Source organism: Pinus tabuliformis, chromosome X (assembly GCF_031772625.1).
Source record: "Pinus tabuliformis cultivar Carrire ecotype Pingquan chromosome X, CPIR1, whole genome shotgun sequence".
In the NCBI taxonomy this organism is placed as follows: Eukaryota; Viridiplantae; Streptophyta; class Pinopsida; order Pinales; family Pinaceae; genus Pinus; species Pinus tabuliformis.
The window spans coordinates 14,776,127-14,791,874 of NC_142308.1; the positions used below are offsets into that span (position 1 = coordinate 14,776,127).

Here is a 15,748-nt window from a genome sequence, read left to right on the forward strand (position 1 = left end):
CAATGTGGCAGAATATGAGTCCTTAATCATTGCTCTTCAAACAACAAAACAAATGGAGGTTCAATCTATTTCTGTTTTTGGAGATTCAAAATTGATTATAAAGCAAATTAAAAATCATTGTCAAACAAAACACCCTAGGCTTAGGGCATATAGAAATGAAGTTTGGGATTTAGTTGAGAATTTCTTTGAGGCTTTCAACATACAATTCATTCCAAGAGATGGGAACAGGTTAGCAAACTCCTTGGCTGTGGCATCCAGTACCTTTAGGCCTCTTATAAATCCAAGACTGAGATATGAGGTCGAAATGAACCACAATCCATTTGCTCCAGATAACATAAAACACTGACAGGTTTTTAATGATGATCAGTAGATTAAGGAATTCTTGACAATGATTGAATACTTTCAAGGCACCAAAATTGATCAAGATGGGGATGAAGTAACAGAAGGTGCAGAAGTAAGTGATTTTAAAAATTCTATAGTTAATCAAAAAATTATTCAACTGAAAGATAATATTCTGCCAAGAGGACTTGTCCCTCTTGAAAGACTTTTTAATTCTAATGATGTAGCTATTAGTTCAGAGAAAGTTTCACAGGATGAACAGATCCAAGATTACAACATTGGAACCCAAAAGGAGCCCAAGTTAGTCAAATTGTTTAAGGGAGTTCCATTTAATTATAAAGAAAGGTATATTGAGCTTTTTAAGAAGTACACTGATGTTTTTACTTGGTCCTATGAGGATCTCAAGAAATATGATGTGAACATCATTCAGCACAAGATTCCCCTGAAAGAAGGGATTATCATACTAGAGGTTGGAAGTTCTATTATTGTTTTTATATGATACCTCGATAGAGAATTTATTAATGGTGGTGCAAAGGGTTGTAGTGAAATCATGGTAGGTGAGATCAATGTTATCGTTATATGTTAAGTAACCAAGGTTCCTCTTTAAATCTTGTAAGAAGAGGTCATTTTCATTCTTGTTAAAACGAATGTGCTTTTGACTTTCACCATTCTTTTGCACCTGGTTGGTGTGTATGTCAAGCTTGAGGGTGAGAGATAAGAGTCTATGGTCATAATCGTGCTTGTGGTCATTTAGGATGTTAAGATTTACTATACACTTGAGGATATGGGTGTCAGATATCACACAATCAACAACACTACTTCCCAACCAATGAATGCAATTCATCTAGCTAGAGGTAGGCTATTTACTAATCCCATTACAAATAATCAGGTCTTGCGAACTACAAAGTTTGATAAGCTCGGTACCAAATATGTTCTCAGTGGTGTCTTCGGAGTAATCTTTGAATCTATTAGCTAGGTCACAATCTTCATCAAGCCATAGGGGCTAGGGTTAAAGTTATTTCTTAGGAGAATAGCCTGGCTACTAGCAGTTCTAGCATTGAGGTCCCCAAGAAAAAATATATCACCTTCGCTTCGAAGATTATGGATATCTGGTTCTAAATTGTTGAAGGAAAAATTCTTATCCCGATTGTTTTTCTTATAGGAGGTAGAGTTGATAGGGGCGAAATAACAAATTGCAAGAAAGATCTTATTGGTGCTAGAATAAAAAAATTCGATCCACATGCACTGATTGAGGGAGTCTATCTTATAAATTTGAACATGAGGAGAAATATTATCTTTTATATAACACACTATACCACCAAAACCTCTATGAGAAAATTTCTTGTTCCAGGTTGACCAGAGAATGAATCCATCCATGCGGGGGACCCTAGATTCATCATGCTCCTAGGTTTCAACTAAGAAAATAAGATTGGTATCACTCGGGATCTAGCTTAACGTAGGTCCTTTATGCCATGGGAAGCCACAACACTTCCAGAAGAGGATCCAGAGTGTTCTTAATTCCTATTTATTACTGTTGTTTTGAATTCTCTCCCTAATAATAGCTTTTGTATTTCTAATGATTGCCCATTTCCCTTCCCTTCTTGTCTCCTTTACCTTTTGGACTTATTTTCTTAGTTAAAATTGATCTTTTAAGATGAGATCTTCATTTATAAAGATTCCTGATCTTTTCAAGCTTGGTTATTTACTGAGTATATCTACTTTATGTTCATTACAATTTACCTTGATACATGTTAGTCATTGCTTATGTTTAAGTATTTTTCCCACCCTTTGTGCTTATGTTAGATAGGTTGTTTGAATTTGTGACTTAGGTTTTAGTTGTTCTTTTACTACTTCTAAAGTATCCGCACCATTTTTCTCTTGTAATGCTCATGGTCTAGCTCAATTAGCTTGGTCATTTCTTGTTTATCATGCTACTTTGGGCTGAGTTATTATTCAAATTTTCTTTTAATACTTTAATCTGGTCTCTCATGGAGTAGTTTTATTCCACCATTAATTGTTTTTTGTATTTAAATTCTTGCATCTTATCTTTCATTCCTTGGATTTCAATCTCAAATGCTATTATTTTATTTCTAAAAAATTGTGAGTTAATATTAATCTTTAGAAACCTTAATCTTAATCCATAGCAAAATAAACCTTAATCTTAATACATAGCAAAATATTGTGTGGAAATCTTAATCTAATAGATTCGAACCCAAGACCTATTATTGTTTTTTTTTTTTTTAATGTTTGTTTTCTTAATATACTTTTATTCATATTTATTTTTTAATTAAAGGTTTTTTCCTAATATTTTATATAATTAATATAATTGGATGATATTTTTCTTATAATTCAAAATATATATATTTTCAATCTCTGGTGGTGGTTCGTAGATCTCTCCAGTGGGTTTTCTGTGGTACACCCTCGTGCTTTGTGGGTTTGACGTGGTTCATAAATTTGTGCGTTGGGTTTCTACGGTGAACCTACCCTAATCTGTAGTCTATAGAGCTTTCCTTCATGCTATCACCTGCGATTGCCCTACAGTCTTCGTGTATTAAGCCTTTCGTGCTATCACCTGCGGCCTTCGGAAAATAATCCGAGCTATCACTATGCGGTCTTCGTACTAATCTCCTGCCGTGTTCTTCCAAGCGCATTCTTTCTTTTCTTTTTATCTTGTGTGTGTTTGTTTGTTTTTTTTTTTTTTTTTAAATTATGAGTAATGTGTCTCATATTTTTTCTTTTCTTTTTATCGTCTTTTTTTGATTGATTTCTTTTAAATTATGGGTAATGTTCTTCATATTTCCAAATCTCTCTCTAGAAAATGGAGGCTTAGTAAAATTACTTCAGAGAAATTTTTTTTATTACATTGAATTTTGAAGGAAGAAAAGAGAAAGAATCACAATTTAAACAAAAATTATACAATTACGTTGAATTTGTAGAAAAAGAAAAAAAAGACAATTGAAACAAGAATTACATACAATTTTTGTAAAGCATAAGCTCGAATTATCTACAATATTTGCCAAAGTTATAAATCTTTAGAAAATAAAATAAAAACATTTGAAACTGAAATCCAAAGAACTAAAGATAAAATGCAAGAATTTGAATACAAAAATTCTTGTATCCTATTTTTCATTCCTTAGATTTCAATCTCAAATGTTATTATTTTATTTTCTAAAATTTTATATGGAAACCTTAATTTAATAGATTAAGATTAGATTAAAATAAAGATATTTAAAAAAACAACAAAATTTATAGAAAACCTAATCCGCGAAAAAAACAAATAATATTCCAACTTAAAAATCATATTAAAATAGAGGATGATGATGATGGTGGTGGTGGTGGTGATTCACGTCCACTGAGACCAAACTTTGGTCTATCGGACCTAAAGAAACAAATTATTTAGTGGAGAGAAGCCTCCCGAGCTCACTATAATTTTGATAGCCTAAATGGCTAGGAAAGTCAGTATTAAAACAAAGATTATGACACTGAGAGCTAATGTGGTTATACGTTGGGCACTCTAAGAGGAAGTGATTTTCATCTTAAATACTCCAACTTAAAAATCATATTAAGAACATAAAGATAAAAGTTAATAAATATATTTAAAAATAAAATAATATATATATATAGATATATATATATGAAAAATTAAAAATAATAATAATAAGAAAAAATTAAATTTAAAATCTCAATAATAAATAATAAATAGAAGAATCAATTAATATTATTATATTTAATTTTTCCATATTGCAAATAAAATAATTTATTTTGGTTTAGTTTGTTATTTTTTTAATGTTAAATATTCTAGTATATTTTGATTAAACAAAATATAATATAAATTTATTTATTAATTTATTATTTAGATAATCAAATTAATAATAGATGTATGGTATTTCTCTAAATAATTAAATTAATACAACCATATAAATTAAATAATTAATAAATGTTGATAAAAATCAATTTATAAAAGAAAATCAAAACATCTACTTTATAATATGTTTCATATTACTAAAAACTATATAACTAACTGAAATATGCTTATTTTATTATTATTATTAAATAAATAATATATTTCATATTACTAAAAACCTTATAACTCTTATTATTATTATTAAATAAACTAATATATAAATTAAAGATATATAAAAAATATGTAACAATGTTTTTTATTTAATTTATATACACTATGATGAATGAAAAAACTAGAAAAAAAAACCAGTATAATGATTTTATAAATAAATCTCAATTTTTAATTTAAGTTAGGTAAACTATAATGAATATTCTAAACTAATGCATAGAAGTTAAATCCCTCTCATCATTATTAATAATTATTTTAAATTTTAAAAGTGTTATAAAACATTAATCTACAAATAAAAACTTGAGTATGTTCTTAAAAAAATATAATTTATTTTATAGAATTATATCGAATTCCAGAAATTCTATAATTTTTTTTTATAGAATTATATAAAACAGTAAAATTTTATATTGTAATTTATTTGTTCTACTTTCAAAGTTATCTCGATTGCAACTTGTAGGTGCATCTAACCAGCTAAAGAAAGTCCAGAACGTCCACGAAACACATATTTGATTGTCTGGTTCTACGTGAGTCAAAATAAGAATGCATCTCTCAAGTGAACATCAACAATGAATTCTGGCTCCGCGTTTTGTTGGGTCAATAAGTACGGCATTGCGAGGAAGCTGGTGATAAGGAAAAGTTAAGTTGTTCAGGTTCAATGATACCAATATATTCTTCAATAAACAATCACAACCGCTCAAATCTTGCCACACCATACAAAATAGCGGGTTTCTTTCCGCCTTCTGTTGACAAAATAGAGTTGCAGGGATCTATTTATCGAAATCTTTGGCTCCGGTTGTGGCTGCACACGGCAACGATCATGGCGGTTTCCATTCTGAAGTTCTTCGTCTGTCTTCTACTTTGTTTGGTGAATTTCTATGGAGAGGATGCAAGGAATGCTGTAGCAGCGGAAGATGGGAGGAGGCCAATTAATATAGGCGTCATACCAGACAAGGATTGGTACGGAATAGTGGCAAGAACGGCCTTTGAATTAGCTGCAGAAGACGTAAATAAGGAGAATAAGCTCCCCAACTCCAGTCGCTTAGCGCTCCAGTTTCGCTTTTCAGATTCTGATGGACAAAACGCAGTCATGGCCGCCTTTGCTGGTATTTATTAAATCCAATAATCACGGTTTAAAATTAGAATTGACTTTGATGGGATTTTACTTTCATAGCTTTTATATATCCATGTCCTTTGAATTTACATAAAAACATTTTATTATTTAAAAAAGAAGAAGTTGTTTGTCCCAAATTTTATACAACCGGTACAAAATTGCAAAATATGTGAGAGGAGTAGAATTCTTCTCAGGTGCGTGGTTCGAATCCCTTAGATTAAGATTTCTCGGATTCGAATCTATTAGATTAAGGTTTCCACACAATATTTTCTACAAAACAGAAAGTGCATGCCAAAGCCTCGGATGCAAGAAATCTGAATGAGTAAAATAGCTCTAATAGCAAAATAAACTGCTTTTCTACAGCTGTGGATCTATTGAAAAAGCATGAAGTGGTAGCGATAATAGGACCACAAACATCGCAAGAAGCGGGCTTCGTAATAGATCTGTGTAATGCTTCAACGGTGCCAATGATTTCATTCTCTGTAACGGATCCCCTGCTATCTGCCCACCGCTCCCCATATTTCATCCGTTTGCCTCATAGCGACGCTGTCCAGGCCGACGCAATTGCAGCGCTGGTTGAATACTACGGCTGGAGAAAAGTCGTGGCCGTCTACGCTGACAATGATTACGGCACCGGCATGCTGCCCTTCTTGACTGATTCTCTCAGTAACGTGGGATGCGAAATCGCTTACAGATCGGCCATTCCAGCGAAAGCAAATAGAAGTGCTACAAGAGCGAAGCTTTCCGAGCTGAAGGACATGCAGATCACTAGAGTTTTCGTTGTTCACATGACTTTCGAACTGGACACTCATTTCTTCTCAGAAGCTCGGAACATGGGGATGATGAACAATAGTGAATATGCATGGATTATTACAGAGGGGTTGAGCGCCGTTCTCGACGTCATGAACGAATCAAGCATCGCGTCCATGGAAGGTGTTCTAGGAACCAGAAGTTATATTCCAAACTCTATTCAGTTGCTTGATTTTGATCGCAGGTGGAAACAACGGTTCATAGCCGAGAATCTCACTAAAGGAAAGCCGGCAAAGCTCAACATATACGGTTACTATGCCTACGATGCCGTTTGGATGATCGCTAAGGCTCTCAAACGTTATGGTAATGACGAATTTATTTTCTCGCAATCCCCAATTAACCCAAACGAGTCGTTCAATTCACAGTTGTCGAATCTTCCAGTTTTCAAACAAGGGGAACGATTGCTACACCTACTCAGGAACACCAATTTCAGCGGTTTAAGCGGGCAATTGGAAATAAGTGAAGGGGAGGTTACAGGTGCCACATATGAAATACTCAACGTCTTGGGCAAAGGCAAAGGCTACCGCCCAATTGGGTGCTGGAGATCAACTGGGACTTCTAATTCCTCAGGGGTAATGAGTGAGCTTGAAAATGTTAATTGGCCAGGAGGGTCCACAAATATACCCCGCGGCTGGGCAACGCCTACCAAGCCGTTGAGAATCGCGGTCCCAATTAAACGCGGATTCCTCGAGTTTCTCCGTGTCGACAAAAATGCATCCGGCGGGCTAGTAGTCTCTAAGGATAAGCCGGGTTTTGTAATTGAAATATTTAGAGCCGTTCTCAAAAACCTTTCCTATGATGTTCCGCACGAATTCATTCCTTACAATCAGAACGGGTCAGAATTGCCGGGTTACTATGATGACCTAATCCAGCAAGTCTCCTTATCAAAGGTCAGCTGTTAAAAGATTTCTTCCTCTCTTTCTCCATTATCCAGTTCCAGGTATATAAGTGCCTCTTTTTTTCAACCAATCTAATTTGGAGTGTTTTTTTAATGCCCTGATCAGGAGTTCGATGCAGCTGTGGGGGATTTTACCATCCTTGCAAACCGCAGCATATATGTGGATTTCACTCATCCCTATTTTGAGTCAGGGCTGGTGATGGTAGTGCCAATAAAGGCAGCCAATTCGAGCAATGCTTGGACATTTCTCCGTCCTTTTACAGGAGCCATGTGGGGTACAACCGGAGCATTCTTCGTGTTTACAGGATTAGTTGTTTGGCTGCTTGAACATAAGGTCAACGATACTTTCAGAGGAAAGCCCAAAGAACAAGTTACAACCTTTCTATGGTAATCATCTCTTTCCAATTTATTTCCATGGTTAATGCATTTTCATTTATGATTTTTTCAAATTAAATGTAAAAAAACTATGTTGATAGCTTTGGTGTTAACTCATGTTTGCAGGTTCTCATTTTCCACGCTCTTTTTCTCTCAGAGTAAGTGTGTTCTTTACCTTCAATACTTATCATATCATTAATGCTTTGATGAATTTCCTGCCCCAAAGTAAGTAGATCCCACATTAAAAATGTATTGTATATTAGACATTGAACTACTACATTGACATTTCATAGGATTAAAATTGTAATCGTTTTATTAATGATTCAAAGAATTGCAAATGGTTCGTATTATACAGGAGAGAAAGTTGTTAGCAGTTTGGCTCGAGGAGTCATAATAATCTGGCTTTTCGTGGTTCTGATACTGCAATCTAGCTACACAGCAAACCTCACTGCAATATTAACAGCCCAACAAATGCAACCCACCATTCAAGACGTGGACACTCTGAAATCCAGCGGACAGCCCGTGGGTTACCCGGCCTGTTGGATATTTTTCAGTGGGAAAATACCAAAACCAACAAAATAACCACCACAGAGACAATGCTCTGTTTCCTCTGTTCCAGGATCATTTGCAGAGAACCTCTTTTAAAAAATAACTCAGACCACAGCATTACACAGTCACAAAAACACTTCTATTGATTTAAAACAAAAATTGTTACACACATCATCCTCTGCGCAGAGAGGGATTTACCAAAATTACCTTCAGCCAAAACTCTGTTTTCACCTGAGAAATTATTGTGCTGGGTTTACTGCAGTAAAACCCTTTTTTTTTTATATTTACTGTATAAAACTATTTTTACACATACTGCTGTAAAAATATTTTACACATACTACTGTAAAAAAAACTTTTACATATGTAGCTCCAAAAAAAAACGTTATGTGCTTCTGCACATTACAACATCTCACAAAATGCTTTCAAATACAATACCAAAGACTTGGCTTCATCTTACGCTGCATTTCTGGTTTAAAAAAAAATCAACACTGATTTCTTTATACCCTCCTTGCTTCACACTACACACTGCTGTGCCTAAACTTCTATTTCATTTTGCTGCACACGGAGCTCTCACACTACATACTGCTGTGCCTAAACTTCTATTTCATTTTTGCTGCACACGGAGCTCTCACACTACATACTGCTGTGCCTAAACTTCTATTTCATTTTGCTGCACACGGAGCTCTCACACTACATACCCTTTTTTTTATCACAATGAGAAGACTGGTTTTAAGTCACTTCAGCTCCCACGCGCTCTCATTCTTTTTACAAAATGGTCAACATTTCTTTTTTTTAAAACATAACACATATATAAAAACATATATGTATATAAATTAAAACGTGCCCCATGCCCATATTAAAAGGGCCTTCACCAAACACTACGTAAAACATTAAAGGCCATAACTTCATCACTTACGGCGGTCAACACTCCACGCAACGCATTGAATTGACGCAGGCCCATGCACCTTCAAGGATCGACGGCTGACAACACGCAACCAGATCGGACGGCGGAGGTGAATATCGGAAGCCATACAACTGCTGAGGTTTACCTCCCGAGAACGTGACGTTGCGTTACGTCAGGTCAGAAACACGTGGCGGCTCCAAATTTTCTCGGGTTGAAGAGTACGGAGATTCCCTTCCCCGGAAACTGGCCCGAGAACTCTCCGGCGGGTTTGCTCGACGGTTTCTGGCGTCTGCGTTGAAATTACGATTTCAACACTCCCCTTTAATTTCAACTGCTGGGCATTCAAACATACCCAAGCACTTCCTCACATGGAGGGATTCCCCAACACTGCTGTTACAAAGATATCTTCCTCACATAGAGGGATTCACCAACTGCTTCTGATGCAGCTCCACAAACAACAAAGTTGTCTTCCTCTTAATAGAGGGATTAACCTGAAACTGTGCTTAAGAGCACCTTCCTCATGACAGAGGGATTCACTATAACAATGTGCTGAAGAGCACCTTCCTCTTGACAGAGGGATTCACCTGTGACTATGCTGAAAAGCATCATCCTCTTGATAGAGGGATTCACTAATGACAATGTGCTGAAAAGCACCTTCCTCTTTAATAGAGGGTTTCACCAAATGACTGCTTCAAATGCAGTTCCAAAACAAACAATCATTGCACTGCTGTGTGTGCAAACTCATTACAATGTTCTCCTATGCTGATGCATATTTTCTGCTGCACTGTTGTGCCATCTTCTTTACTTTGTCTATCCCACACTGCTGTGTCTACACTTGCACTGCTTGTGCACTTTTCAAAGACAAAATACTCTGTCTTTTCTGGAACAATTACACTGTCCCAACTTACAAATTTACACTGCTGTGTGTAAATATTTCTTACACTCACTGCTGTTGCATATATTGCATTTCAATTCAATGAACAACAAATTCATTACATTTACCTTTACTGCTGTAAGGAAAATTTCTTTTGCATGTGCTGCTGTCCATTACATCTCATTTCTTCAACAAAACTTTAATGCTGCTGCATCTTTCTTGTTTGCATTGCTGTGTGCTTCTCCTTCTTCACGATGGGAAAACTTTTCTTCAAGCTGCTGCTGTCCATACACTTGCTGTTGTGTTGTTGCTGCAATTTGCACTGCTGTGTGCACATACACTTGGCACTTCATTCTCCACGAAAAAAAATTAACACGGGCTGCTGCCATTTCTTATGCACCCTTGCTTCACACGATCTTCAGCTTCATTCATTTTACACAATGCACTACTGTGCAATTCCTTTCGTTTTTCTGCTGCCATACCCATTCTCATTCATCTATGTGCTTTAAAACTATGCTGTCCCTGTTTTTCTTTATGCATTTCTTTGCATGCTGCATTGCATAAAAAAAACATTACATTTTTTTTATTGCTGTGTGAAAGAATTTCATTGCATTCTTAGCCACTGGGCATTTATGCTCTGCTGCGTTTTGCCTTCTTCTCATTTCTTCTCATTGCTTTGCATTTTCATTTGCAATACAAAGCATTTCATCTGTTGTGCATTACACTCATTCTGTTGTGAGTATATTCTCTCACTTTACATAAAAGGAAAACTACATTCCATTTCTATGCATTTCAATGCATGTGCACCACAAAAAAAAAAATTTAAACTGCTGTTCATTCTAATCCATGTGCTCCAAAAAAAATTTTCAAACTGCTGTCTTATGCTCTATCTTTCCACTGTTGTGAGGGTCTCCATGCTTTGCATTTTTCTCTTATCTCGCTGCTGCTCTTTACATTTCAGCGCTGCCATCTTTTCTTCTTTATGCATTTCTGTGTATATTGCATAAAAACAAAGCAAAAACATTGCTGATTTCATCACTGCTGCATATTACCTTTTAGAGGGATTAACAAGGATTTCATTTGCAACTGTTGCGCTGCAATACATCCTCCATCAACAAATGACTGTTAATACAGTTCAGCAAACAAAAAATTACAAGCTCCGCTTTAATGTATGCTTGTCTTCTTTTGGCAGACTCTTCTCAAAACAAACTTAGATCAGCTGCATTGCTTAAGGGGCTTTCACACTGTATTTCTTTTCTTCTCCATACTTGTGTAACATTCTTCTTTTGCATGGGTCTGGCTTGCATAGCAGCCCATCTTAAGTTACAGTCACGTGCCATATGCCCAATGTTATGACACTTGAAGCATTCAACTTCATTCATGAATAAGAATTCATGATTTCTTCTTGTGAAATTATTTCTTGGAGATTGTTGGGAACCACAACATCTATCTCCATGAAATGCTCTACAGTCTTTTGCCATATGACCAAAGTTTGAGCAAGCATAACAATAACCATAAAATGAACTTTGGTACCTGGGAGACGGAGGTTTCATTGATGTACTTCTGAAGCCTTGCTGCCTTGAGATCCTTTGATGATCACCATTGCCTCTTGCCTTTTTGCCATCAGCTACATTTTTTCTTGAAGCTGGTTCTCTTCTTGGAGCAGGATTTCTTCTATTGCTGCCTTCATTTTTCTCCTTGCCTTTGCTGGAACTAGGAGCATCATCATCTCTTTCTGGCTTCTTCACATCTCCTTTGCTTAAAGCATCTTCATCCTTGTTTGAGGGTTCACCTACATACCCAAGTCCTGATTTATCAGATGGAGATCTGTGATAGCTGAGCATGTCATCCAAAGCTTGAGAGCTCTTCATCATTTTGTTCATCCCTTCAACCTTCTTCCTGAGGAGGACAATCTCTTCTTCTAACTTTTCACATACATTATTTTTCTTTCCTAGTTGTCCCTCAGTTTCTTCCTTGCTACGAGTAGCTTCAGCTGCTACTATTTTGAAGGAGATAATATCTGTCTTCATTTTGGATATTTCTTCATCTTTTGCCTGACTGCTCTTCATTTTCTTCTCAGCTCCTTGTGCCTGCTTCTTGGCTTCTTGTAGTTCGGACTTAAGGGAGGAGACCTCTACCTTGTACTGTCCAATCTCTTCTACAAGCTTATTCACTTTCTTGTGTCTTTGTTCAAGTTGACTTGTCAAGGCATCTGCCTGCTTCTTTGCTTCATTCAGCTGATTTGTCATGGATATGACTTCTTCATAGTGTTTCCTCTTGCATTGATCAAGCTCCTTCTTAAGCTTGGCAAGCTCTTCATCTTTTTCTTTTACTTGAAGCTTGATGAGGTCAAGCTTCTCATTCTCTGCTTCTATGATGGGTTCTTCTTGACTCATTGTCATGGTCAGTGCTCCCTTTGCATGAAGGTCATGCAGTCTGTCCCATATATCCTTTGCTGATGTGTATTTTCCTAGATTCCTCTTCACTGAATCAGGCAGTCCATCCATGATAGTCTTTGCTACCTGTGCATCATATTCCATGGATTCTTTATCCATCTTGCTGTCATCAATCACTGACTCCCAGACTTCAATCCCCTCAGACATTAGGAAAGCCCTCATCATTATTTCCCATACATCAAAGTTTCCATCAAACTTTGGAACCTCAAATACAATGCTTTCAAATAGATTTCCTTCTAGTTTAGTAGAGGAGGGAGACACATTTTTAACAGCCCTGGAGGCTTTCTTCTTTGACCTTGCCATTCTTATCTAGGCTTTAAATACCTGACTGTGTTTTTTTTTTGAGACCACTGACTGTCTTTAATAATAACTCAAAAACTTGAGAAATACCTGAATCCCTTTGGCTGAAACTTCACACTGCTGGAGAAGCTTTCTGTGCTGCAGCCACACCTTCCTTCAGCATCTTTGAGCCTTCAAAGAGCCTGGACTAGCTCCGATACCACTGTTGGATATTTTTCAGTGGGAAAATACCAAAACCAACAAAATAACCACCACAGAGACAATGCTCTGTTTCCTCTGTTCCAGGATCATTTGCAGAGAACCTCTTTTAAAAAAAATAACTCAGACCACAGCATTACACAGTCACAAAAACACTTCTATTGATTTAAAACAAAAAATTGTTACACACATCATCCTCTGCGCAGAGAGGGATTTACCAAAATTACCTTCAGCCAAAACTCTGTTTTCACCTGAGAAATTATTGTGCTGGGTTTACTGCAGTAAAACCCTTTTTTTTTTATATTTACTGTATAAAACTATTTTTACACATACTGTTGTAAAAATATTTTACACATACTACTGTAAAAAAAACTTTTGCATATGTAGCTCCAAAAAAAAACGTTATGTGCTTCTGCACATTACAACATCTCACAAAATGCTTTCAAATACAATACCAAAGACTTGGCTTCATCTTACGCTGCATTTCTAGTTTAAAAAAAAATCAACACTGATTTCTTTATACCCTCCTTGCTTCACACTACATACCGATGTGCCTAAACTTCTATTTCATTTTGCTGCACACGGAGCTCTCACACTACATACTGCTGTACCTAAACTTCTATTTCATTTTTGCTGCACACGGAGCTCTCACACTACATACTGCTGTGCCTAAACTTCTATTTCATTTTGCTGCACACGGAGCTCTCACACTACATACCCTTTTTTTTATCACAATGAGAAGACTGGTTTTAAGTCACTTCAGCTCCCACGCGCTCTCATTCTTTTTACAAAATGGTCAACATTTCTTTTTTTTAAAACATAACACATATATAAAAACATATATGTATATAAATTAAAACGTGCCCCATGCCCATATTAAAAGGGCCTTCACCAAACACTACGTAAAACATTAAAGGCCATAACTTCATCACTTACGGCGGTCAACACTCCACGCAACGCATTGAATTGACGCAGGCCCGTGCACCTTCAAGGATCGACGGCTGACAACACGCAACCAGATCGGACGGCGGAGGTGAATATCGGAAGCCATACAACTGCTGAGGTTTACCTCCCGAGAACGTGACGTTGCGTTACGTCAGGTCAGAAACACGTGGCGGCTCCAAATTTTCTCGGGTTGAAGAGTACGGAGATTCCCTTCCCCGGAAACTGGCCCGAGAACTCTCCGGCGGGTTTGCTCGACGGTTTCTGGCGTCTGCGTTGAAATTACGATTTCAACACGGCCGGATCTTTTATAGGTGAATACCTGGTAGAGCACCTGGGGATAGATCGCAACAAGCTCCAGGGATATTCATCAGTACAAGAATATGCAAACGCACTGTCAAACGGATCAGTGGCTGCCATTTTTGGCGAAATCCCTTATATTTGCGTTTTCCTGTCAAATCAAAGCGGCTTCACAATAGTTGGCGAGACATATAGAACCGGGGGCTTAGGCTTCGTATGTTTCCATCACATTCATTCTATTTATTGCTATTAGGGTTAAGACTAATAAAATTGCACTCGTTTTTGGTGTTCGAAATATACTGTGACTTGATTTTATCTATAAACAGGCATTTCCGAAGGGATCTCCGCTCGTATCGGACATGTCAACGTCGGTGCTGGAGGTTGCAGAGGGCCCGGAAAATCAGCAACTTCGGGCGATATATTTCAACAACAAGACGGATTGCAACAACGGAGGGCCTCCAAAAAATTCGAATAGGCTAAGCATGGAGTGCTTCTGGGGTCTCTTCCTCATTACGGGCTCCGCTTCAGCGATGGGTTTGCTCATATATTTGGGCCATCTCATTTACACATATGTTCGCCATCGCCTTCCACAGGAGCAACAGCACTTCCCCTCCACAAAACATTTAATCTCAAGCCGCTTGAAGAGCTTCCTGAATTACATAGTCGAGAAAGAGGAACCCGGCAATTCTAAAGAAACCAGTCGAGAAAGTGATGAAAATCTCCCTGACGCCCCCAATTTTGGTACCAGTATTTCTACTCCGCCGGCATGGGAAAGTCCGGTAATCGTAAACACCGGCGGTAACATTGAAGAAGAAGGCGGCTATGAATACACCGGTGGTCACATAGAAGGAGGCGGCGGCTATGAAGATAGCGGTGGTCACATTGAAGGAGCCGGCGCCGCAACCACCGATGAAGGTCCCATAGAAGAAGACGACGACTATGAAGACACCAACTCCTCCGCCTTGTCGTCGCGCTCTTCTTCATTCCTTTGGCTACCAGGGGCAACATCTTAATGGTCAGGATCTTAACGCTTAATAGTCAAGGTTCTTATCATATTTGTGCTTAAAAATCTTTAGCTTAATCACGTCCGAAATTTGTAAAATTTCTGGATACCAGTCGTGTAGAATATTCGTTGGCTGTTCAATAATCACAGCTGTAACTTCTAAATTTGGTTTATATTATATTTTTTTATTAGTAATTCATAATTGTCAAACTACGGTTGGGATCATTATGTAGCTGTTATGTCTTAATGCACTTTTTATTTATGAGGAAAATTATCCTAATTGGAATAATGGGTTGGCAGTCATTATAAAGCAGATTTTCACACTCTACAATGTTTTTTTTTTATATTTTAGGTTATTAATCTATTACTTTATATTTTAAAATGATAAATTTATAACCAATCTAATTTATAAGTAAACCATTTTAATTTATAATATTAATTGATATAAGAGTTAGTATTATAATTTATGACATTAATTGTTATAAGAGTTGGGTATTCAGTAATCACAATTATAATTTGTAAAAGTGGTTTGTATATTATTCGTCTTTAGATATTGGCCTTTCATCTTTGGAAACTTAAGCGAGACCAAATTTCATATGGGTTTTTGGATTTCTATG

The 15,748-nt window shown here is 36.7% G+C and overlaps 1 protein-coding gene across 1 annotated transcript; it reads left to right on the forward strand.

The window, feature by feature from the left end:
• The first annotated feature begins 5,228 nt into the window (after positions 1-5,228).
• On the forward strand, positions 5,229-15,141 carry LOC149138064 (glutamate receptor 3.2-like). Its single transcript, XM_089450230.1, has 7 exons — positions 5,229-5,514; positions 5,886-7,222; positions 7,337-7,617; positions 7,732-7,763; positions 7,961-8,143; positions 14,143-14,342; positions 14,455-15,141. The coding sequence occupies exons 1-7, from the start codon at positions 5,229-5,231 to the stop codon at positions 15,139-15,141; spliced, it is 3,006 nt and encodes a 1,001-aa protein (XP_089306356.1).
• Positions 15,142-15,748: the final 607 nt, after the last annotated feature.